General features: G+C 39.0%; 1 protein-coding gene across 2 annotated transcripts; it reads right to left on the bottom strand.

Moving 5' to 3' along the window:
* Positions 1-1,270: 1,270 nt before the first annotated feature.
* TEC (tec protein tyrosine kinase) lies at positions 1,271-26,310 on the bottom strand (the record flags this gene model as incomplete). 2 transcript variants are annotated; one of them, XM_079534868.1, is made up of 17 exons in its annotated part: positions 1,271-1,348; positions 3,570-3,727; positions 4,071-4,189; positions 4,949-5,013; positions 5,529-5,745; positions 5,878-6,049; positions 6,788-6,862; positions 7,990-8,123; positions 8,488-8,567; positions 8,720-8,774; positions 9,841-9,906; positions 11,082-11,263; positions 11,502-11,542; positions 12,430-12,558; positions 13,895-13,976; positions 14,455-14,556; positions 26,167-26,304. In XM_079534868.1, 17 exons carry the CDS (start codon positions 26,302-26,304, stop codon positions 1,271-1,273), a joined length of 1,893 nt encoding a protein of 630 aa, XP_079390994.1. The 2 variants fall into 2 exon arrangements, with proteins under 2 accessions (XP_079390994.1, XP_079390995.1); XM_079534869.1 differs by lacking the exon at positions 11,502-11,542 and having other exon boundaries at positions 11,082-11,325; positions 26,167-26,310.
* Positions 26,311-27,030: the final 720 nt, after the last annotated feature.

The raw sequence follows: 27,030 nt of genomic DNA, 5'->3' as shown, positions 1-27,030 counted from the left end.
AGGGGAATTGAAACAAACTTCAGCAAGGCTGAGGAGATGTCAGCCTCCAGCACAGGGGAAAGAGTATGCAGGTATTAAGGAGTTCAACCATTTCTGCACTAAATACAGACAAATCCAATTAAATATATATTCATATTAAAAATATATGCATTTAATAGAAAGCATGTGTACACACAGACATGTATATACACGGACAATCACAATGCCATATTTACACGAACAATGAGTTTGGCTTACGACGCACTGTCTTGACAGTAAATCAGTGGCAACTCTTTACATGTTGTTCCAAATAATAGTTAACACTCAATTTATTTATATACACATGTAGTACAGTGTTGTCTGTTAAGAACAGAAAGATTAAATCAATGTACATACACATGACAGTCAGAAAAATAAGTCCTCCTTAACTACATTTGAGTGCATTTTCTCTCATTTACAACCCCATGCATTGAGAGTTGTATGTAAGTCAAGGTAGGACAAGCTTGCATTTGAAAATGTCAAGGGGAAAACAGTTTATATAAATAAATGCATGAAATTTATATATTTACAATACCTACAGCATATAAATTATTTTACAATTAATCTAAAAAAAGGCACTACGGTATGTTGACAGCCAGCTGAATCTTGGACTGATTCGTCACGAGTAATGTCTTTGGAAGGTCTCTGGTTCACCAAACAGCCTAGAATAGCTCAGGGCACATCATGGCTCAGTCCTGAAGCAACACTTTTGAGTGTTACAACAAACTGAAGACTGTGCTGTTAACAACTTACTGCGTGCAAATGAAAGGGGCAAATTTGCGTTCCTGGTATGTCATGAAACATCCATGAATAGTGTTTCTGGAGAATCCCTAGAAACATTTGTACGTCAGTAAATAGATACCTTCATTTTTTTAAGCATGCACATGACTACTACTGCTACCTGTGTAAAGAGAAGTTCAGAAACATGGACCACATGTATATGAACCCAAATCAATAAATGCAAATTAAGCTCCCAGACTTGGGTCATTTTTACTTTCTTCCTCCACAAAGAGCACTACTTTCTGGCTACGCAATGCTTTATTTTCAGAGAAAATACAAAGACTGTTATTACTGTTGAAGATACCATGCCTATTTTCCAAAATCATGTGAAACTGTCCTTGTATTGAACTAAACACTACGGGCTCCCCACACTGTTTAGCAGCATCTAGCAGCATCCAGGACCAAACCTTTGAAAACAAAATATCTCTGGAAAGTGGTTTCCTTTCTGTACTTGTACTGATATTGCCTTTTCTCAGAAAGCATCTTCACCCTCCGCAATGTCAATAATTATATGGAGCAAGTCTTCAAAAGTTGGGCGTCCCTCCGGTTTCTAAAAACAAAAGTATGTACAGCCATGATGAGAAAATAACAAAGCTTTGTTGGTTTGGATAAATCTTGGTCTTAGTATCATTCTGCAGAAAAGACTTTACCACTTTATTAAATGTGATGTGGAAAAAAAAATATTTTCTCGTGTAGATTTTGGATGCATTGCAGTTTCATAAAGTGTCACTTTTATTTCCGTGCTGTGAAAAACTATAATATGTACTGCTGGACTACACCTTTCCTGCAATTCATTATTTTGCATAGTGCCACACTTATTCATTTCTCTCTCCATACCCATCCCCACCCCAGCCCCAATATATTATTCCAGTCTTCCTTTATGCAACTTGTTCATGCTCCTAAGCTTTCTGAGCATTATTCTCCAAAATCTTTTACTTCCATATGATTTTTCATATAATGCAATGAGACTGCACTGTAGACTTATGCAATATTATTCTTCATTTATTCTTCTGTCCATATAATTCCCTATGTGTTGTAATATCCTCTTTGCTTTGTTTAACCAAAACAGTACACTGAGACAGTCCCTTTACTGACCTTAATGACAGAGTTAATGTAGCATCTTTTGAATGTGAGTGTAAACTGCACCTTACCTCCACTTATCAACCTAAATAAATTTGTATTACCTGCTGAATTTTGAAGCCTTGCACACTTCTCAAATAATTAATAAATTGATCAAGCAATATCTAGAGATATCTAGAGTTAATCATATTTTATGACAAAGACTGACTGCATGTTGCCATTATTTGTGCCCCATTTGTGATTTGCAAAGATTCCTTCTCTCACACAATGTTTGCTTAGGTTTTACTGTTAATAACCTCTCATGAAATCAATACATTTTTAATCAATTAATTGACGTTCATATGAACTCTAAAAATACATCTATATTGAAGGAGTGTTAACAAATAATTTAGTTATCTCACAGGTGATTTATTAGTCCATTTTAATGGAGATTTCAAGCAGGTTATCAAATACAAACAAAACTTAATGATCTATAATTTCCTGGCTCCTGTGAAAAGCCTTTTGGGACCATAGACATGTTTGTTATTTTGCAGCCCTCCGGGACACTGTAGTTTTTAATCTGCTTTTCATTTCATAAACCAACTGCTTTGTAAGCTTTAGATATTCACCTGTCAGTTTGGTGACTAACTACTTGTTCCAGCACCTTCTCAATCAAGACAAATGTCAGACAGCATGTCATCTTTCTTACAGGAAAAGAGCAGACTCTCCTCAACAGCCAATGCAGAAAAGACAAACTAGAAAATCAGTCATTTAGCTCTTTCCATCACTAGTTCCTCTGATTGCTCTCTGAAAACTGGAGGCAACTAATGAAATACAACTAATCTTTTCATATGGCTTCTGTTTTAATATCATGTTTCCATGATAATTAGTAAAGTGAGGCAGTATCAAAACAAGTCCTCAATTCTGGACTATTTTGACTAATACAGTTTTGCAAGCAGTGCTTGTATGCAGAAATAATCATGATCAATTAAGACTTAGTGATTATTTCATTTTATTACTGAACTTATAGTTCATTTATTTCACAGAAATTTCTCCAGTGGCTGTTATCATTACAGCTGTACACTTGAAAACCTGAGAGAGATATATAGCTCCAAGACTGTCAACTATTAGATCACAGGAAAACAGGCTTGTACCTTCTTATTTTCTCACCCACATTCTGTGTGCAAAGCATGTGTTCAATTAATCTCAATTGTATCAGAACTATATTTGACTACTCTGCCCCACTTTCCCCCTCCCTCCCTTCTTCTCACCTAAGGTATATATTTGTCACTGAACTAAAACCATTCTCACATTGATCCCTATACAGAACAATTCCCTCTACTTGACTCAGCTGACTCTTGCTGCAAGAAATTTACAAGTTGTCTACAAACATTCAGCTGTGGTCTAGATCTCACCTACTGCACCCTATTTTTTTATGCACTATCTACAGTAGGTAAAGGAGAACCTTCTTATCCTTGAATTCCTTATTATGCCTCTCTCACACCAGCTGTACAGAAAAGACACCCTGTTCCTTTCTGTCCTAGCAGCCAACAGCCATTATCCTCGTATGGGCACCGTTCATTTAGAAATAAGTCTTCTGGGATCTCAGGCCTTGATGCCCTGGTTACAGGAAGAATGCTGCAATACAGATTGATTGTTGTTGCTGGATTAACCTTTTTTTCAACTCAAAGCCAAAATAAAAACGTGCCTACCTCCTGCCAGCACATCATCATGACTTCATATACCTGCTTGGAGGCCAGTTTGGGGCGGTACAAGCGATGTCCTTGGCTAACCATAGTTACCACATCATAGTTGGAATTTTTTTCGAAGGGCATTTTTCCTTCTGTAAACACTTCCCACATTAAAACACCTAAAAAATTTAAATAAACATTAAGAAAATAAGCAAATAATTTCTTAAAATAAATGTTCATTTTGAGCTCTGGACTCAGGCTTACTAAAAGAAAAATAGTTTGAGAACCATATTACAGAACAAGCACTTACATGTCATCACCGAATAAACTTTATTCTAGTAGCATGTGTTTTAATACATAACAGCTCTAATGACCTCTGCAGAGCTGAATGCAAGCATAAAACCCCAGCAAATGATTTCTGTGACCTCCTTCTTAGATGTGTGATACTACCTGATAACTAGAATTTAACCACAATTGACAAAATGTAAAAATAGTGCTTTGTTTCAGTGATAAACACCTTACCGAATGACCAGACATCTGACTTGCTGCTGAATCGACTGTAATTAAAAACTTCTGGTGGGCACCATTTCACAGGAAATTTAGCCCCTGAGGAACTTGTGTATTGATCATCAAGGACATACCTAAAAAGAAAACATCATGTCTTTCAGCTGGCCTCAAAGCCTACAAATCGTTATTTAGATCAGGAACTGAGGGAACTGAGTATTTGTAGCTCGTATTGCCACCTAAAGGCCATGACTTAGTATCACATGAGAAAATGAGCTACATCAGACTCGCACTAGGGTCTCAGTCAAGACACTGTTTCTTTTTCTATTACCTTGGAGTCTTCTCAAGCCTTAGCCACTTGCAAGACAAATGCCCATATTACAAGAAAAACAATGCAAAATATTTCATTTCTTGCTCTGTTTCTCACTGGTCAGTCTAAACTTAGACACAGGGACATGCAAGAGCAGTAGCACAGAAAAGTGGCAAAAGTCAAGCAGGTCGTGGTTCAACAACTATTGTGTTGCTTTTCTGAGGTTTTTGTTTTGTTTTTAAACAGAAAAATGCTAATAAAAGACCAGTCAGACCACGGAGTCTGTTTAGAGCCAATCCCTGAGATTCTGTGATTCTCAACGTAAGAAGCAGAGACACTTAATTCTCTAAAGAATAAACTACACAGTTTTATTTTTCCATAATTTAGAAGGCACAAGTCACATCACTACAGAGCAAATAATCTTTAAAGGCACTGGAAAAATAAATATAAGAATGTTCCTTAGAGAAGTCAAAAAAGATCATTATTACCTGTAACCTTGTTTTTTGTGTATTCTCTTACAGAAAAGAAAAAGGGCTAGGTAAATTTTCCAATATCACTACAATTATGTTTGCACACTCAGCCATACCTTGTCATCCCAAAATCAGATACTTTAACCACTCCCAAATCATTCACCAAGCAGTTCCTGGCAGCCTGCAAACAAAATCATTAGATTTACATTAAAACTTTCACTCTCGGACAAATTGCAACAGACTGATGAGTCTGTTAGCAAGTTCACTGATTCACCAAGCACATTGGTGTATGACACTATGGCCCAGAAGAAAAGCTGCCTGTGCATTTGGCTCCTGAAAGCGTTGTTTTGACAACTAAAACATTTTGTAAAAAGCCACCAGGAAAAATTATGATCTCAAGGCATTTTGGAGTGGTAAAAATAGCACAAATATACACAGTTATTTCAGCACAACTAGCTATCAACTTTCTATAAACATTTGAGGGACTTTATTCTATTTTCTCAAGAGAAAGACACATCATCTTTTTCTGTACACTGCAGCTTCGCATATTTGCTTAGAACCTAAAGAGGCAACTTAAATTACTTGTAGTCTTCTGTGAGAATAAAAGCTGATATTTACAAACATGCTGCTTCAAAACTGGATAGATAAGGTCAAAAACAGAAATTTTACGAAGTGTATTGCATGATAGGATGTTACCAGGTCTCTGTGGATAAAGCTGTTCCTCTCCAGGTATTCCATTCCCTCACAGACATCTTGGCACATCGTGAGCAGGACATCTTTACTCAAAACCCCACGTTTTTGTCTTAGGTAATTCAGAAGGCAGCCATGCTCCATGAACTCGGTTACAATGTAGATGGGTCTCTGTTGTGTGCACACACCATACAGCTGAACTAACTTAGGATGTGTTAGTTTCCTGAAAAAGATTGGCATCATTATTGCTTTCCACCTCTCAGTACTGCCAAAATACACCTGCCTAAAGCAATTTTTCCAGTATATGCTATCAGAGACCAAAAATAAAGGTCCCAAGCACTGTGTAGCAACTCACATCATGACTTTGGCTTCTTCAATAAAATCCTCCTCATACATCGCGCCCTCCCGAATCGCTTTGATGGCCACTTTGTACTGCGCTCTCCATTTCCCAAGGCGCACTACTCCAAACAGGCCACTCCCCAGTTCCCTCATGAAAGTCAGCTCTGATGGATTAATTTCCCATTTTTCTGTAAATCAAAACAAGCAAGAATCACTGACTGTTATTTTAGGATATGTGCTGAACTGGTAGAGAAGAGGAAGGGAAACTCTTCCTAGAAAATTAGGGAGAAAACTTTTTAGAATTAACACAAAAATGTAGTATACCCGTATCACCAAGAAAATATATATTTTTTCATCTAGACACAGCTTTTAGCCAGCTGTTGACAAACACAGAAGGTGAAAATCAAAATTTCCCGGAGCCAACAAATAAATATGGATATTATTAGACTTAATTCAACACACTCCCATCATATGAAGCTCTGCCAACACATAGAAGCTGATCACGTCACTTGGTCTGCCGTGGTTAAAAACAGACCACTAAAAACATTAAAAAACAAATTAACAAATCCACCTCTGTAAAGATCAAAGGAACAAGTTTGAGTATGAAGTCTGAAGGCTTATTAAGCAGGCAAAGGCAGAGCTCTTTAATAAGGCAGAACCCAAGGTGGCCACAAAAACATGGAGGAAGATACTGAACAGGCTCTGTTTCTCTACACAGTGCCCTTTGGCACCACACATGCTACTGGCTCTGGAGCCTTTCCATGGCAATTCTCTGTGCAGTGGTGTAAGGTACAATTTAAACCCACTAGTTAGTTAGAATAGGCAATGATAGTACAAAACTTCCAAAATTTTTTAGAAACTATCATGGCTGCTTATACATATAAAATCATCAGAAAAGGTATGTAAGATAAATACAACACAATTACCATAGCTGAATCCTGCAGTTGTTGGTGCTGTTGTCTTCTTTGGGGTCACAGGGTAACGCAGCCTGGTAACAAGACCTGATGATCAAAGGTAATTCAAGAGAGACTGTTTATTTCTGAAATAGTGCCAGGTAGCAAATAAGCCATTTGTTCACCGCAGACTACAACACTGACTCATAAGCTCATACACAGTTTTGACCACGTTCTCTGCTAACTCATTGCTTTGACTATTCAAAGTGGCTACAAGAGCACACAAGAGCACTCACTGAATCTAACTTGCTGCATCCGCATTACTGTTAAGAGAAAGACATAAATATTTGTGCATTACAATTATGCCAGCACCAGCAAAGACTGAGCAGAGACCATCTCTTTCCTAAACCAGATCAGAAAGACTGCCCAAAATACATATTCACAATGTTACTTTTGATCATTTCTATTTTGCACATACAAACCCCTCCAGTTTCACACTTATTTCCTGAAAAAATACTGTTATCCACATGTGTTTTCTACTTCCTTTTTATCATTTTAAGTTGTCGTGAACCACTAGTAAACTGGCACCTAGAGAGTACTTTAAAGAAGTACTATCCCTACCTCTCTGTTCTGGGCTAAAGACCAGCATTAGAAACAATACAAAATGAATGCTTTTTTTTTTTTTTCTAATCCAATAAAGCTGTTCTTCTGTTATGCTGTGGATCAGTGTGCACTGAATAGCACTAGAACTGTCAAAAATTAATTTTGCCACACTTTTGTTTTGTTCTGTGTTTGGACATCAGCTGGGAAAAAGGATATTGCTCACTGTACAACAAGCAAATAGGAATGGTAAAAGAGCAACGTGTACAGCGTTAAATAAAGTACTGATGGAAAGAAAACACCACTTGTCCTCATAAAACCAGAAACTCAGCCCTGGTCTCTAGCCACTACGCTCAGCTGATAATAGGAATAGCAAGCAGGTGTGGGTATAAGTACAAATTACATAAAGCTATATACACATTATTTTTATATATATATATATATATATACACACACACACACATATATATATGCACACAATCTTTCAAATGATTACATATATTGAAAAAATGTGAAATGCAGTTTAGTGCAATCTTCTATATTTAAGATCTACAAAATTCTAAAAGCCTTCATTGAAAATCTCAGATTCCTTATCAAAACAGCCCATAACGACAGGAAAATTTCAGTCCATCTACCTGCTGCATTATGTTTGTGATACTCAATTATTTCTGGAATGGAGTTAAAGAGATGTTTTTCTGCAAGGTAGTATTGCTTTGGTGATGTCACTGTTTCTTTTATATGGTAGTGCCTTATTCCTGATGAACCTTCTCTGAAAAAAGGAAGTAAAACAATGTCATTTGTTGAAGATTAACCACATGAATTAATTCTCAGTTTGGCTTGCTCCTCAACGCAGCTCCCCTCGTGAGCACATAGGCTGGCACAAAGGAAAAGACTCAAAAGCATGTCAGAGCCTCCTTCTTTTAGTGGCAGGTCAGATCTACACTAGATTAAAACCAAGGAGGCCTAAGCATATAGTCAAGAAGCTGATATTATGTCAACCCACGTTTTCTAACTGGCAGCCCTCCCCTCTTTGCTGAGCTTTCTCCTGACCTTGCCTCCAGGCCAAGAGTTTCAGTGTACGTGCACACAAATTCAGGCAAGGTAATGTATGCAGGGTGGACACAGAAACTTACCCTCCAAATTTTGTATAAAGGGAAACCGTATACAGGCCAGGCTGACTTGAATCTCTCACCACAAAACCACCTTCTTTGTCCTAAATTGCAAACAGATTGACAGTTTCATACCACAAATAACTTTAAGCTGCATGTCCTTCGTAATTGTTCTGTAATTTGCACATGCCAAAATGAAATGTTAGCTTAAATAGGTTTAAGTAAATGCTGTGGTTTGTACACAAGGCTGCCATACCTCATTTCTAAGGAGCTGCTCTGCCTTGCTGCGGTTCAGGTTCCTGCTGTACCACCTGCAACACAACATCAGCACCTAACCAAAAGTTCTCCGCGACACTTGATTTATGTAAAAGGCTTAAAAGCAAAGTTACCATTTCGATACTTTTTTGATACCAACGGCCAAGAACTGTACCTGAGTAAATGTAAAAAAAAAAACAACAACAACAACAAACAGTCCTTATTACATTGTAGAGTTTACCAATAAAAATGCCTTGAAATAAATCCAGAGAGATCTCACACAAACCAATAAAGTGCAGGAAATTTGACTAACTTTTGAGCAAAACATTTCCTAAAGCGGGCCAGCAGCCTCGCGGTGGCCCTGAAGCAGCTACCTGCACATGGCCCGATCATCTGCCAAGCTGACTGCCAGCTGTTACTCAGTACCTTCAGGAACAACAGACTTGGAGATCAGTCTCCAATTTTATCCTGGTGCTCCTAAATATCTACTTCATAATTAAATTGGAAAAATAAAAATATTAAAAAAAAACCTCTCTATACTTTCACAGCTGATAAATTGCATGAATACACTAAGACTTCAAATGCCCCAAGTGAAATACTTCGTTGAAAATGAGAGCTTCCATTCAAAATATCTGATGTTATGTTTACTTTGTACAATTTCTGCTGTTTTCTCCTCTATCTTCCTGCCACATCCTGGATAGGGATAACATTTTAATATTAAAACACATTCAGACATTCAGTACATTTAAAATGAAAAAATTTACTTTAATATTTCCTTCTGTCAACCAGGAAATTCTGAGAGTTTTGTGGTTTGGTTTATTTTTGGTGAGGTTTTGGGTTTTTTTTTGTTTTGTTTTGTTTTTTACTTTTTATAGTAATCTTCTAGAAACTACTCGCCTGATGACCATCTCTGTCTTGAGTCTATTTTATACATCACGTCAAAAAATCAGCAAGGAGAATCAGAACATATATATGCATATTTAAAATAATTAGGTGCTACGGTTTTTTCATTATTTTCAATGCTTATAAAAATATTTCAAAACAAAAAAAAATGCATTGTAATTCTTAAAGCATAGCTTTTATTTTATGATATTCCACATTTTAATTAGAACATTCACTTACTCATATTGATCAAGGTTGTTGGACTTCTTTCCTGTTACGTAGTTGCTTGGAATATATCCTTCATGCCTAAAAGAATATATAATACATACTCTGAGCAAAAAGATGCAAAGTTACATGCCCAGAAGACAGCATTAATTCTGCTATTACCAGAGGTCACTAGCAGTCATTCTTCTTTTTTTTTTACTAACCTATCCAATGCACTACTCATTACTGAGTAATGAATTTCCACATCAACATTTCCACATCAGCCTTTGCTGCACCTAAAGAGTTACATAGTCAGCAGAAATGAGCAACAAAGCCAAGAGGAGAGGAAAGGAAACAAGTGACCCTCTGGTTCTGTGGTCAGAGGTTGCAGTTGGTCACTGGAGACTGCCACAGCAGCCCTGCTGTATCTATTAACTCACAATTACCCTTCACTGCTCACAACATTGACTTGATCAATATTGCAGTTTGGTTAGTTTCACTTTTAAAATCAGGTGAAAAGTTTTAAACACGGGAGAACTGAAGTCGAGACATTGTGGTCATTTTAAGGCATCTCACTGCAGCTCTCAGCTCTCTCAAAGATCACCCTTAATGATCTACTTTTAAATAAGGTAATGATCATTCAAGCTTGGAACTCAGAGCCTGTTGATCTGAACATCAATCACAATTCTCCCAAATGACCTATTGCCTGAAACCAGGAATACCAGACCAGTCAAATCAGGTTTTGCAGCCTGCTGACACTATGACTCAGAAACCATAGAGTCTGACAGGAGATATCACTGTAAAAGCTTACAGTTCTGCATCAGATAACTGCAGGACAAGGGGAAATGGTTTTAAGTAGAGGGAGAAGAGATTTAGGTTGGATGTCGGGGGAAGTTTACAGAGACAGTGGTGAGGTGCTGGAACAGGCTGCCCAGAGAGCTGGTGGATGCCCCATCCCTAGAGGTGTTCAAGGCCAGACTGGATGGGGCCCTGGGCAGCCTGGTCTAGCATTAAAAGGGGAGGCTGATGGTCCTGCATGTGGCAGGGGGGTTGGAGATTCGTGGTCCTTGAGGTCCCTTCCAACCCTGGCCATTCTGTGATTCTGTGATCAGTCTCCACAGTCTATTGAGAATTACTTTTTTTAAATTGGATTCTATGTGGGAATAAAGAATTGGTGCAAATTTCAGCAATTTGTTAACACACAATCAATATAAACTATTAGAACGTGAAAATAGCCTAAATAACATCATAAGGAAAAATAAGAAACTCATGTTTACCCATGTTTGTCTCTTGCCTTCCACCAGTGAATGTCATTCTTCTCGATTACTGTGTATTCTTCACCTTTATCTAACCTTAAATCATGATGTTCTGTGGGCTGGAAGTCATACATCGCAACCACTATCTCCTCCTCTTCATTGTCATTTTCCTCAGCTGGAGGAACAGGTGGTGGTGGCCTTCGCTGAAAACGACACAAAATTATCATCATCCCCCTCCGTTCTTTGATTTCCCTCCACCCCACCTCTGCTATTACAGCCGTGTAAATGAGCTGAGCAGCCCAGAGGCAAAGGCTGAGCTGGTTCGGACTGTCCCATGACGGAGCTGTGGGGTCAGGTTAGGCATGCGTGAGACATTCACAGCATGGCAGCCCCCATGGTGCTTATTTTTGGACCCTCTCTACCAGCAGCACAGATACCTACCATACTTTTTTCTGGCATTGGCAAGGGCAGCGTTACTACACCTAGAAACAGAGCACAGAAAAGCATTAAGTGTCCTATGAAAAAAAGACTAGCTCAGAGAGTAAGCAGTGTTCATGGCAAGCCCTATCAATGGCTACTTTTTGTATAGAAACGTGTAAAGTTGTATAGAAAGGTAGTTTTTAATTATTTCTCTGGCCCAAAAGTATTTTTGTCTCCTGTGCTTCTTTTTTCCATTCAAAAGGTCTTGTAGAATGAAGGCAACCAAGAGCAATCTTTTATTTCTCTTTGAATGGAATGGAATCCACAGTTCCTAACCACTGCCACTCAAGGCTCTGATCAAGGGAACCAACCGGGCACTCCTGATTTCACCAGGTAGTGACCATTGGTGCCATTTCTTCTCTTACTAAGGAGGATTCCTTGAATCAAGTTCAAGAACAAATAATTACTGTATTGTTACGCAGAACAATATTGCACTGAGGGTCATGTTTCCACATCTTCATATGCCACAGCACACATTGTGGAATAAGCAAAGGCTGTGATTTGCATGCTAGAAGAGTCACTTCCAAATATGTATTTGGAAGTGATGTTTCATCAGGTTCAGCATTTGAATATTTGCAAACTACTAGGAAACCTAAGCTATGTGTCTGCAAATTCATTAAGTCTGGTTACCCTCTTGCATCATTTTCACGTTGGTGTAATTTCTCTCAATAATTCCTTGCAGATGTCTCCAAATGTTTTTTGGAAGGACAACTTTTTTTTTTTCCTTTTCTAAACACAAGTGCTTGGAGATGAAAAATATTTTGATTTAATCTAGGCACAGTGTCACTGACTCATCCTGCTCTATAAATTTCCCCATTACCTACAGCATTGAAGTGTGATGACATGATCATATGCCAAAACCATTTCATGTAAGGACACATGTACTTACTATTTTCAAAAAGATTGTATTTTTCACAGCCAGGTGCTAATTTTTCTGTCTGTCTGCAGCACTGATAAATTCCTTCTGTCCAAAATTTAGGATGATATTTTATCATTATATTGCTGTTGTTCTTTATTCCTACCGGAAATAAAAAGCAAAGGTCAAACAAACAAAAAAAAAAATAATAATAAAAAAGCATGACTGCCCCTAACTTTTAAAGTACTTTCAACATTAAGCATAATGTTCGTTGTCTGTCCTTACTGTAGCACTGCTTTTCTTGAGGAACTTTTCACAAGTCTACATGGAGGACATACACTGATGGCAGGTGCAATTTGTAGAACCATACAAGACTGTACTACAGAAGAGAGTGCTATACTCCCTGCCTACACCAGCTACTCCAGCAGGTTGCCCTCCAAAGGGCAGAGGGCCAGGGCTCACCACAACAGGCCGAGGCACCCACCTGCCCCCCCCCCAACACAGTCAGGTGGCTGTGAAGGCGCTGCAGCTCTGGCTGCCTCTTTTCCTTTTATTACTGCCACAAATGACTCAGAATTTCCTCTACAGTTAGCAATCTGGAGAGAGTTAGCTGACATGCACCACTATTCCATAGCACAATGCCTGTAGTTGGTTCAGCAAGCTCCTCATCCTTATCCTCAAAGCTTGCTGAGTTTCAGAAATCACTCTGTGAATGATGGCAGCAGAAAGCAATCAAGAGGCTCTTGAGAAAATGATCTTTATTCACTACAGCAGCAATAATCAGAATCATACCTCAGTGGAGATGTCCCCTCAGTGTTAGACCATCAATAGGTCCCTCATTCTGGCTAGCCATATTCAAATAAAACCTTTGAGTAATGTCATTAACTAGCTTGGATGAATTTTTTGGATGCTTTACATGTTATAGAAAAGCATAGATTCAAATTCTGATTGCAGTGAGACTACACTACACAAAATAAATGAAATTAGTCTGGGTGTTTGGAGACACTGGCATTGGCTGCTCACTGAAGCTGGGAATGCCTTATCCCTGGAGGCACTCAAAGTCAGGTTGGATGAGGTCCTGGGCAGCCTGATTTGGTAGGTGGCAGCCCTGCCCATTGCAGAGAGTTGGAGCTTGATGATTTTAAGGACCCTCTCCAACATAAGCCACTTTACGATTCTGTGTGCCCAATACCCATCATCAAATACTGCATATACAAATGACATTCTGGCCCAATTCAAAAGAAATTAAAAAAAAAAAAGTTTCACTAATTTATTTTTCTATCCTGTGGTGAGTTGTTCCCACCCGGCAGCAAAGCACCCACACACTGTGACAGGGGAAAATAATAGAAAGAGGAAAAGTAAGAAGTTGTGGGCTGATAGCAAGAGCTTAGTAAAAGAAGTACGTACTGAGTTAACGCCATCCTAGTCAGACCCAGCACACAGCTTTAGCAAAGTTATCTAAGTATACCAGATATTAAGTGCAAGCAGTTTTCATTACCTTCTTTCAGATTCCTCACCCACTGATCCCGGCTTTGTGCACTTGGTGCAAAAATATAAAGTGTATTAGCATCATATACAACCTGCGGGGGGGAAAAAAACAAAACACCAATGAGACAAAACACACAAAAAAACCAAAACACCAATAAATACACTCATATAGTACATTTATATCCATTTGGATCACAATGAAAGAAAATACAATAAGGTTTATCTTGATTTTCTTATGCCTATATAAATTAATGGTAATCACACACTTGATATAAGCAGTATGCATGCAAAAGAAGGCAAAGGCTCCAGCTCGTTCCAATCAAAACCTAGGCAGAGTGTGATAGGGAAAGAAAAAGACCAACTGTCAGAGGCAGAACTCCGAAGAGCAAGGAGTTCAGAGGGAGAAGACTTTTGGGGGATGGCTTCCAAGCCCTGACCCTGAACTGTCTCCTACAGTCCCACAGAATGGTTTCAGTGACAGAAGCAACAGTAATTTCAAGCAAGTCACATTCAAGCAGCTTGCTGATGTTGAAAAGAGCGCTGTATTTTATATAAACCAAAGGAGCATACCTGAAACGGATACTTATTTTGACAGGGAATAATACCATCATTTTGTACAACTTCCACACATTTGATCCTTGAAATATCCACAGATCCTTTTCTGTACTTTTTCTGTAAGAGAAGAGTAAAAAAAGATATTATATTAAATACAGCTGAAGACTGATTCATCTACAGGCACTCATTTAACTTCCTTTTCCTGCCCTGCCCTCCCCTCCCTCGCAAAGTCTTATCGCTTTCTTTCCCATTTACAATAGAAATACAGCTTTAACTGCAGAAGTAATTCAAAAACAAGAGAAAGAGAGCACAAAAATCTACACTGAAGTTCTACTGCTTAGTAGAAGGCACTACATTTTCCAAGATAAAGTTCCCAATCTTTAATAATAATAGGCTGGCCTACTCTTCTTTACAAAGAAACTTACAAAGGACAGCTTGCTGATCTCAAGCTATGACTAAAAGGGGTGAGTGAAAAAGGTTCCAACGCCATCTAATCTGCTCGCTTGCTCTGACACCAACGTGCTCCCACTGTTTTGTGGCTACTCCTGTGTCCCTCCAGCTTTCCAGAGAAACTGCAATGCACAGGCAAAACAAGTTCAGACAGAGTAGAAAGGAGAAGATAGGCTGAAACTGTCCTTGGGATAAGTTGAGGTCTGTGCTGAAAGAACTTTCTTTGACCAAGGCTGGCAGAAGTCTTGAAGAAGCAAGGTCAACCTGATCTAGGTGTCCCTGCAAGGGAGTTGGATCAGTTGACTTTTAAAGGTCCCTTCTACCTCAAATGATTCTATGACTCTACAATTCTTGGGGAAACAACAGCTGGGGGTAGCTTGTACTGTGCTTCAGTCTAGTAAAAGCAGTAAGTAACAACAGTGAAATCCACCCACATGCAGACATTTTTAAACTGGCTTTTTCTGAAATAATTGATTTATACTGTTTTCATTTAAGAGAAGTAGAAGAGATTGAGCGTGCCAGCACAACACAGGTTGGACTCGATGATCTGTAAGGTCTTTTCCAACCTGAGTGACTATATGAATTATACTTTTATTTTTTTTAATCAAGATGAGGTAATCTACAGACAACATAAGGGCCACCTCTTGCTTTTGGGAGAGGAAGTTTCCACTGGAATCTGGAACAAAAATAAGAATAAAATATTAAAAAAAAAAAAAAAAAAAAGCCAGCAACTCACGGCTGGTCCCATGTAAACGCACATTAAACTTTTGCACTATAAAGTACATCCAACAAGTGCAGTCCAACATGCAGCTTATGAAGGATGAATACTGTTCAGGCAATGTGGAAATAATTAGTAATTAGTGAATTATTGGAGATGCTCTAATCCCCACTCAGCTCCCCTCCTATCTCCTGAGGATGAGAATTTCAGCCCAAATAGCAGAATTCTGGCACAATAACATGCAACTGAAAACAAAAAGGGGAGAGCCACTTCCTGTGCAGTCATGGTGATTCTGCCACCCTCATAATACAACACCCTCGTAGCACCATCCAGAAAAAACAGAGGAGCCTCCTCAGCATTTAAAACATATTTAGTATTCCAACTCATAAGTTTGTTATGAAGAAAACAGAGAAACACGCATGAAAAATTCAGGATCGTGATGGTCAGCATCAGGAAGAATGGCAGGAACTGAATTCAGATAAAGCTGTAACCATCATGAAATACCAGAGATTAAAAAAAAAAAAAAAAAAAGAAAACGGAGCTTTTTTCAAACTGCAACAATAATTAGGCATTAGACATTCTACTGAGACATTAAAAGAATTCAAATCATTGCTGATAGCATGCAACGCTATCATGCATTTTGTGGATCCCATCTAGCAGTTAACTGTGGTGGTGAGACAGAAAGAGATTATATGTTTTCTTTTTTTTCTCCTGTCTGGAGTCACAAACTTTCATTAGAGGAACAGGCTGTATTACTTTAAGCCTCTCCTCCTCCACAGCTCCCAGGTTTTCAGGACAGTTCTGGCATCCAGTGAGTGCTCAAAAAGAGCATATGTGTGCTAGGATAAAAGATAAAGAACAGGAAACCAAGAAAAACCAACCAGTGCTTTGGAAAAATATATTAACTAAAATAAAGCAAAGCTCCTGATACACAGAGCAGATCATTCTAATATTGGTATTCCTTAAGTGATCCCTTTGTATACTTTCATGATTTAGGGAGGCTCGGTTTGCATCACCATAAGGTGCTACACTAAACCAATAGAAATCTGACCCTCTTTAAAATCCAGTTCAGCAAATAAAGCCTAATGAAATCACGTTATTCTACTTTTGCATATTTAAAACAAATTAAAAACCTTGCATATGTGAAATTAAACACAAGTGTACTGCTCCAGATTGCATCAGGAGCAACAGTTATTAATGGCCACCAGCTTTCAAATTGTCTGGTCTGCAGCTGTGATTTAGTTTAGAATTTCTCACAATTAAACTGTTGTGCACATGAGCAAGAAGGAATGACTCAAGAAAGATGCCAAAAAGACCATTAGCATTCCACCCCCATTTTAACAATTTCCTCTTACAGTGGGACTTTTTGCACACCATCACTGTAATGTATTTATTATGAATGCCTAATGGCATGCTCTAGACCAAGGCACGAGCAGTCAAGAAATGTGTGATCAAGTGAGAGCTTGAGCCCTGACCTATTGGAAGTAGAGGGGCAGACATGAGCCAGCCAAGAGAGAGCCACCAACAGCCACTCTTTCTAACAAGTGACAGAGATGGGATTATTGTAAGAGATAATAATGCAGTGCAAAACTACAGTGTAAAGAGGACCATTTTTTGCAGTTGTTCTTAGAGGAAGATGCCCAGCATAGTAGGAAAAAGTTGGATTTGCTGTAGCAGGGGCAGTATTTCACTTGTACATTCACACATGCTCTCTGGATAGAAGTGTTCACAGAGGATTTGAAAATCAAATGGTCTGTGAACACAAGGGACCTACCAAAGCAGAGTATATACCTCTAGAGGATGCTTACTGAAGGAAAAATGGAAAGGAAAAGGAAAGGAAAAATGGTTAAAATTGTAATAGAGGTACACATGGTGTATACCAATAAGGATAACAAACAGATAAAAGCATGTGTTTCGAAGCCACCCTAAAGGATAGTGGTGTCTTTTTTGTTGTTTTTAAAATTATATTTGCTTGATGAAAATAACAAAAGGGAAGCAACTCTACTGCCACAGGGCAAAGAATAAGCCATTCCTATTTTTTTAAATAAAATACAGTAGTATCAAAAGTTGTAACACTAGAAATACACCATCAGATATGGTAAAAGTACATGATTATGAAATTCCTATTAAAAAAAAAAAATCTTAGAGGAAGACAACAAATATCTGTGAGATAAGAAGCATAGATAATTCATCTTCTACACACTTGAAACAACAACTCAGCTGAAGATAGTAGCTTTACAAATTTTTAAGAAACCCATGTTCCCACTGTCAGAGAAAATGGTTCTTCAGTGCACTTCCTCTCTGTTTACGAAGGCATTATACTATTTATCTTCAGCAAAGTGGGGATGGGGTTTAAGCAGTACAAAGGACACTTTGGGAAAATAAACAAACAAAAAAAACACAAAAATATACAGAAGTCAATCCTGCTGTCAAGAAATATCTACTTTCTGTCTCACCCATGATTTCTGTTTCTTACTCTCGTTCTTCACACTATTTCTCTCTTCCTTCCTAATTCTCACACAGGAAATCATGAGGTCATCAATGTGTAACCTAGGGAACTTGTGACCCCTAATGTATCCGAAGGTCTCTGCCTTCATTACATCTCCTTTTATGGAGCTGCTTGGCAATGCTGGGAAACCTCAGGAAAGCCTGATTATTCCAGTAGTCATCTGAGCCTATTTCTCTGTAGAATATTCTCCAAAGTCGAATGCAGGATGCTTACATACTTTTAATTTATATATTTATCTTAAATATCCTTGCCATTAACAATAAGCACTGGATATGACTGCAGCTGCAACAGGAGAGGCATCTTAACCCAAGTCATCTCATTACCGGTTGTATAAATACAGTAATACTGTAGCTGGTTTTTAGATGGCCAGATTTTTATCTCTTATGTTTTCAGTGCATTAGTCATGTTAAAATACACACTGCCTCCCTTTAAGTTTTTTTGTTTTTGTTTTTGTTTTTCTTTTTTAAATTATTCTAAATTATTCTAGGAAAAGCAAGTATCAAGTATTTCTACCATAAAGGGGGAGCTATGAAAAAGAAGGGGACAGACTCTTTGTACTGACAGGACAAGGGAAATGGTTTCAAACTAGAAGAAGAGAGATTTCAATTACATATGAGAAAAAAATGTTGATAACCAGGGTGCAGAAGCATTGGAACACGTTGTCCAGAGAGGAAGTAGATGCCCTATCTCTGGAGACATCTAAGGTCAGGCTGGACGGGGCTCTGAGCAACTTGATCAAGCTCTACAGGTCCCTGATCATTGCAGGGGAGTGGGACTAGCTGGCCATTAAAGGTCCCTTCCAACTCAAATGATTCTGATTCTGCCCACCTTTCTGAAATGGCTAAAACTGAGATAAAAGTGAGAGGTAATTATTATTCTCATACAGCTTGAACTGATCCAAGATCAGATTCATGGGAAGAATTTTGAGAGGAAAAAAATAATGCAAACAAATCTCAGTGAGAAGGAGAAAGTCTTAAACCCTGTCTTGCAGACTGTGAAACTGAGAAATCTTTACAGTTGGTTGGTTGTGCAGCAGATGCCAACCACCAGCAAAGACCAAAACTAAAACAAACAAATGAAAAAGAAATTCTCTACTGGCACTGATGAAACTGCCTAGCCATTGCTGCAGTACATTGTATGCAACTTATTATTTTGCTGCAACTGAGATCAGTCAGTCAAACATACACAATTACAGCTCTGTTATATTGCTGTATTCACATCAGGTAGCAGTGCAAATAAGAGAGAAGGAAGCAAAATAAATCAGCCAGTCCCCCATCCAGATCAGGCCCTAAATGACATACAGTCTTCCAGCTGTCTAAACAAACAGCACTTAGCTTCAAGGTTCTTTCAGACAAGCATTTGCTTCCTTGTTTCCTGCGACATCCTCACAGAGCTCTGAGTCTGGCTAACCCAGCTGTAATACTTCTGCCCTATTTTCTCCCCTTAGATCACAGAGTTTTTGCTCTGTCCCACTGGAGAGTGATACCTTTCCTTCAGCCATCCTTCAGCAGACCTAGAGCAGTCTGAACTCTAAACCTGGGCAACTTGAGCCAAGAAGGGAGGAGAGTTGAAGTCATCAGGCTATCCAGACCCTCTCTGTGACATTTCCCTTCTTAGGTACTTTCCTGCTGCTTCCTTGCTGCTTGTCACATGGGGTTTCTGGGCCTCTGTTCCAGAACACAGACTTCTCTTCTGCTCACCTCTATAGCTCAAAATGCTGTCCAGATTTATATGCAGCTGTATTTTGAACAATTAGTTCCTGCTTCTTGCCCTACCTCATTTCCTAAAATAAAGCTGGTGGCTGATCAGAAGTGGCTATCTCACAAACATGCTATTCTACCAAAGCATAGGGACCCACAGGAGCAACACACCTTTGCTGATATGGCAATACCTACCTGTAAGCCTGCTTGTCAAATTATAACCTCAAGAATATCCATTGATCAGTCACCTACACGCTTGCTAAGTCACATGCTAATTTGCTGCCTTGATTTCTGTCTAATTAAGCACAAAAATAAGTTAAAATCAACTATCTAACAAACAGCGCTAAGATGTAAAAGCAATGGTTGTAGTTGCTACAGAGGCATTATACAAATAAATTAGAAAGAGTGACCATTCACATTCTTTGTATTTAAACGCAGATTTTGCAAAAATGAATAAGCAACAGTAGAATGGATACACATTAATCTCTATTTAAAAACTGAAAGGAAAGTAATTAGTATAGGCTTTTGTAACTCGATGTTGTGGTTATGTTCCAAAGGAAGCTTTTGCACAGAAGTAGCGTTGAAATGCAGCCACATAATTTTATCCTGAAACCTACAGCATTAGGGTGGGTTATTTTTTCCTTCCTTAAAATATCACCGCAGTCATGTCAGTAGCTTCTGTTTCTTCTCTATTCAAATTACAAGAACCAAGTAAAACTCATTCAGAAGAACCATTTTTCCCTAGAGGAGACTTTCAAAATTAGGAATTCTCAAGAACATTTAAGTTTCTTCCCTCTGCATTTGTCACTTAAATGCTGGTTGGTTTTGTTCATTGCAATAGTTGTGCTATTTATGCAAGACTGTTTTCACCCTGGACTGATCCTGATGGCAAATACCACTAGTGCCAGAGAAGAAGAGAGCACCCTGTCAGAATTTGGTCTACCTCTTTTGAAAATGCAAATGTTGATTCAAACATCCTATTACTGCAAACTGCAATCCCAAACACCAAAAGTGAGTGAACACTGAATATGTTAAGGTTTAAAGCAATTCTGCATGCCTAAGCTCATGCTCATAAGCTTCACTGAAGGTCAGTGCAAGTCAGTGTGGGCTTGAGAGGTTAATGAGAGATTGTGTGTGGGAGGGAGCAAATAAACCACACAGACCAGCACACTGCCAAGCTAAAGACTATCACTGCAAAGGAGGCTGAGAGGGGAAAAAACACCACAGCAAATGGAAGCACTCCACAGCTCCCACAGGTACAAAGATATTAGCAATCAGCACATTGTTACCTGATGAAGCTACAGCTGGATCTGTGTCAGCTCTGTGGAAGCACTGCACCCACAAGCAACATCAATAGGAAATTTTTCAAATCAGCAAGCTGGCAGGACAGCTTGCTTGCACAAGCCAGATTCTTTCAACTGCTCTAGTGGCAAGAAGTTGTTCAACACCTACGTTATCATCTTGTCCTCACCTCAAAGAATTTCCTTCAACCAAAATGCTATCTATAGTGCAAATCTCAGGTGCAGTGGTGCTTTTAGTTCAAGCGAGCTGCTTCATCAGCACAACCTGGCTAAAACTTGTGCAAAGTACACACCACCTGCTATCACAGCTATCCTGTAACACAGAAATAAGCTGACTTGACTGCCATAACATCGTCCAGCTCAGATGCATCTTCTGACCATGTGCTGAGAAAGAATTCACAGTAGTACAGCTTATTGCCACACAAGTAGAAATAGCATAAGCTGTTGGACTTGTGGACCATTCTGAGGGTTAGAGGAGCTTGAATTGCTCTTTCTGTGTGGTCTGCCCTGTTGGCTAGCCCAAGAGGAAAAAAAGATGCTGTTCTGACAGCAGCTAATGATCACTCCATGAAGGAGTACCTGGCCTGTCCTTGCACTGTCCACCAGTGGAGCTGTAAAGTGAGTATTCTTTTCAATTAAAACTGTGCAGCTGATATTTACAGCAGTATTTCCTATTTTTATGATAAGGTATGCTTCTAGATAAGAACCAAGTCTTGATTTTCCAGACAGCCAGTGGGGAGAACAAATGCACAACATTTCCAAAAAAAAGAACCAGTGCATTTGAAGTTGAATATACAAGAAGGATGCCACACTTGACAGAAAATGTTCAACGGTACTCAGAGCCATGCACTTCTTAACAGATGTCACTACCACTGTCTGAAAAAATCTATTTATAAAACTGGTTTGGTAAGTCTACAATGCATACATGAGAACACTGTACATATCTTAAATCTTACTGACTGTAGGGTAAACAGTTTTATAATACTCAGCAGTACATCTCCTTATTTTTATATGTCATGATCAGTACTCTCTGCTTAGAGGCCATTTCAGTTATTTCTTACTGCGATTAATTTTTGACTTCACCACGAATGAAATCAATCTCGTTCAGATCTCATTAGCCACTTTTGCAATGCTAAGAGAAAAGGGCAGAAAATGCTCTCCCCAAGGGCTGCCGATTAACCCTTGCAGACTTCATGAAACAGACAACATTAATGCTGCCTTTTCTATCCTTGCCATTACTTTAGCACAATTTTATACTGCAATAATGGTGTTTCCCCAACATTTTCACTTCACCATTTTGGCCTAAAAGCCAAAACCAGAAACCACCTCTAGCTTGAAAACAATACTTCTGTCTTCTGGCAACATTAAAAATTCATCTCTGTGACATTTCAGGCAAATCTGTTCCTCATGTATATTTATTCTCAAGCTTTTCAACGTCCATCTTTTTAAACAGCCTTAAAGCAAATATTCTTCACTGTTTCTGTAGCTATGCTCTATTGATTTGATAACCCATAAGCTGCTTCTATGACTCATGTTCCAACAGTACATCTAGACAAAGAAGCTTCATTTCTTCCCTCTAAAGACTGTAGTGCAGTTCCAAATTCAATACAGCTACATTGCACCACCGTGCAAAAATGACAGAGTGTCTGGGTTGCTTTAAAGTGCATGAAAAGCTAAATTTTAAACAGGTTATGAACTAGTTCTAAAACAATTTACCCTGTTGCTAGCAGTCACGCTTGTGAGATAATCACTTAATGCTCCAAGTAGACATACAGCACTTCGCAATACATAACAAAGAAAATATATAACAAAGAAAAACAGAGAACAGTACTTATATATTGTGCAGTTTGCTGCCAAAGAGCAAGTGAACTCCTGCCACTGGATGCAGAGAACGGGGGGTGGGAGACGGGGGGTGTCAATGAGATCTCCCAGAAGTATTTACACGAACAACGTTTTTCTGTGGTTGACTGCTTTTTGTTGTCATGAATGTTCCACTTCTGCCATCAGATATATCAAGTCTCCTCTTCTGTTTCTCTGTTTACAATCCCAGGTTGCCCACACTTAGAGTGCTGACTTATCTGGTTAACAACATTGAATCTTAATAAAATAAATTAAGAAAAAACGTTAATAATAAATAATATAAGTGATATGATTATTTACACGAACATAAACCCTGGGTTCTTCCTGAACACTCTCTGCCAGGTACCCAGTAGAAGTCAAAACTGAAAAAGTTATCAGTGACCATGCTGGGAATCACATCCTTGCCTGGAGGAGCAGAGCTCAGCACCCTGGACTGACTGCTCCCACTGCAGCAATGTGACCAAAATGATGCTGTGAAGTTCTCTTGGCCCTGGTTTCCTTACTTACCTTAACAGTCTGAATTTCTGTAAAGGACCAACAGGTCAGACTGGTAAGGTAAGTCCACTGTCAGCCCTGAAAAGAGACCAGTCTGTACATACCCTTTATCTGCCATATCTTTATGTTCAAACAGTAAGTCACATTTCATTTCAACAATAAACATCCAACTATTCAGAGGAACCACAACTTTCATTTCCAATTACTTTTTTCATTTCACATAAACTGCTTCAGCCAAAATACACAGCTGTCTTACTGTTAATACAGATTTACAACTACCAACATTGGCTTAAAATAGATGAATAAAACCCTCAATCTTTTTCCATTTCAGTTGCTCAGTGACACAAAGGAATAACTACTGCTGCATGACAGAGATCTTAGTCATGCAGTAAGTTCTCAAACAGCCCAAGTACTGCTGACATGAGATACTGCATGCTCCTCTATGATCAGAGCTCATTATTTTCAGACACACTCTGTAAAACAGAACGCTGATTAATGTTTAAAAGAATCTAATGTGGGAGGCACACTGAAGATGAAAACGGATTGGAGGCATGGGTTGTAAAGCTGTATGCTGTGGCTAAGCCAGTCTGACAACTTGTTGATGCCAACAGCTGGAGCATTCTGTCCTCCTCCAGAGACACTGTCTCTGGCACATCAAGATCCTACATGGAGCTAATGCAGCTTCCTAACCCAGCATAACGCTCACCTGGCAAAAACAAAAACGCACCAAGCATCCTTCTGCTGATGAAAAATGCCTTCAGAGCATCGCAGAGCCCAAGAAATGCCAGGACAGGAAGGAAATTGATTTGTCTCTTTCCACAGCTGGGTTGTGTAGGTGTAGTATGTAGTTTCATACCAACAGTCCTGACCTCAAACTGGAACATTTCAAGAAGCTACTGTCCCCACAGCTGAGGGCATGATGTCCTACTCCATCTCACTGCAAGCAAACCTGCAGTTTAAGCCTCCCCTCAGACAGATCCACCTTGGAGGCTGCAGGGTATCAACCTGCAGGGCAAAGGTGGTATAAAGCTGGAAGTGGTGACTTCTTGAAAGATAACAGCTAAACCTGAAAAACCTGTTAGTAACAGTTCTGCCTGGACTGAATGTATGCTCATACACACACAAAAAAAAAAAGCATGCAAGACATGTTCCAGAGGGCTTCTTAGCTTTCTCCTCCTGTTTCTTTGAAGGAAAGGGAAAGGAAGATTGGTTGTATTCTAAAGTAAATGCATATTTTATTGCAGCAGTCAGTGAAAAATACAGAAACCTGTTTCTTGTTTTTAATCCTTGACCGCACACAAACTACGTGCAGAAAAATGGCAGAGTAAAGGACGAACAAAAACCACTTTCTGTGGTATGTTTGGGTGAGATGTAACAGGCAGCTACAAGAGTATGCTGCGGTCCTCCAGTAAGAAAGCTCAATTCTGTGGTGAGCCCTGGCTCTAGCAGAGAACCACACTTAAACAGACTTCTTCACCAGAGGTAAGGCATCTAACAGAAGAGGTGCAGAGACATCTCCATTACATTTTATTCATTGTACAGCTATCCTGTGTGTAGCAAAAGCCCTTCTAGATATTGCAGCCATTTTAATTGCGGTCTTCACCATGACAAATCTGGAAGGCAGGCTCTGTTACATGGAAAGTGTGACCCCTCAGCACTAACTGCATGATGGGATACTTCAGAGACAGATGATCCTGATGAAACTGAATCCAGATCTCCTCTGAAAAATGCTGGTCTGAGGATTTGCCTAGTGTACACTGTTGACTTGTCACGTAACTGAATTTACATTAAATTTACATAGAGATGGGTTGTTAGTGCTGCCAAAGAAATTGCTTCCAGCTTCACTTCAATCGCTAGGCTGCAGGATCCATCCTAATTGAGCCCATCCATAGTGAACTTGGTCTGTAGTGCCTACCACATGTTCACGCTCCTGTTAGAATTTGGAAGCCAGTTACTTTACAGATGTGGAGGGAAGTTCACAGTCTCACTGCCACATACAAGTTGGGGCTGGCCAGCCCAATTTGGAGCAGAAAAACAATCAAGGCTTTTTCCATAGCAGTGTAAGGAAGTCTATTTGAAAAATCTTCCAAAACTCATGTAAAAGAAGTTTACACATGGATAGAAGCCAAAGAAGGGCAATAGCAAAGTTACAACAAACTCTTCAGTGAGAACATACCATACAGAAAATCCTATGTGAGAATCAACTGAAAAACTAAAGGATGTCCCATTAGTAGGGAAAATGTAAATTTCTTACAGAAGCCTTTCTAGCACAATATCCAACATGCCATATTCAGAAAGATGATGCTGTAACCACTTGGGAAATAATTATTAACAGCGAGTGACAAATGCCAGCAGTAAAATTATGCCAAGACCCTTCCATCAGAAAGATCCAGAAATAAAACAATTAAAGATAAGAGAGAAAGAAAACAGCTCTTAGCAACCATCTTTTACTTTGTTGTTGGCATCCTGGCCATGTACTACTGCCCCAATTAGGAACTAGTTTACACTACCGGATACATAATCTGCACTTCAGGAAACATACATTATAAATAAGAGGAATAAGAATCAGTGGTTTATGTTCACTGCCATCCACCTTATCCATTCCCTGACTGTATGATACCCTACAGGGAAAAAGATAAAAGCAAACAAAAGAACAAACAAAGGCAGCCTGTCATATAAATCTGTATCTCCTACCTCTGCTCGACCTTCATAATATGTTAACATAGAATTTGTAAGTACAAAAAGCCTCTCTTTGTAGTTTAAAGGAGAAGTCCTCTTCTTCTGTTGTGACCTTTTAATCAAGATCTCTTGTAGAATAGCAGTCATATTCATTTCAGCCACTTGTCGCCCCTGTTTCTAGCCATTGAATATCAGTTCCTGTGAAGATGAGAGAAACAAAGTCATTACTCTGTCTTTGAAGGATCACAGCTCTGGAGATTTCTGTAGTGAAAAGAACTTCTACTTACAAACAAAATTAACTGAAAATACAGACAGCTGGAGTCCATCTGAACCACACGGAAGTTCACAGAAGTTAACGATTACACAAGAAAGTTCAGGTATTGCCAAAAGCTGTATCTGGCTGGGCTGAAATAAAGTACACTGCAGCCTATCTTGCTCTAGGTGGGTTGGACTTGATTATCCTTATGGGCCCTTCCAGCTCAGGATATGCTATGATCCTATCCCAGAGAGAATAATGTGACCACATCTGACTATTCTTCCTCACCACAGTACCAACCAGACTTCAAGCATTTTAAGAGAATAATTTTCTGAAAAATTCCCTATGAAACAAGACTCTTGAAGCTCAGGAACTCAGTGCCATCCTTCCCATTCTACTAGGAGGCTATGGGTGAGCTGGGTGCCTATGAGATATTTTCGGGCAACCAGATTTTAATCATTAAGGCCCACACATATACATGTGGGCCTTAATGCCTTCTGCAAAAATAAATTTGCTCTGAAAAAATTGAACATGCAACAGTAAAAGACATTTTGGAAATTGTTGTCTATGAATCAATGAAAGTTTTCTTTCACAAACAGTGGTTTAGAAGATGTCAGTTTGGA

This window comes from Tetrao urogallus (genome assembly GCF_951394365.1).
Source record: "Tetrao urogallus genome assembly, chromosome: 4".
Lineage (NCBI taxonomy): Eukaryota > Metazoa > Chordata > Aves > Galliformes > Phasianidae > Tetrao > Tetrao urogallus.
This window is presented reverse-complemented; position numbering and strand designations above follow the sequence as displayed.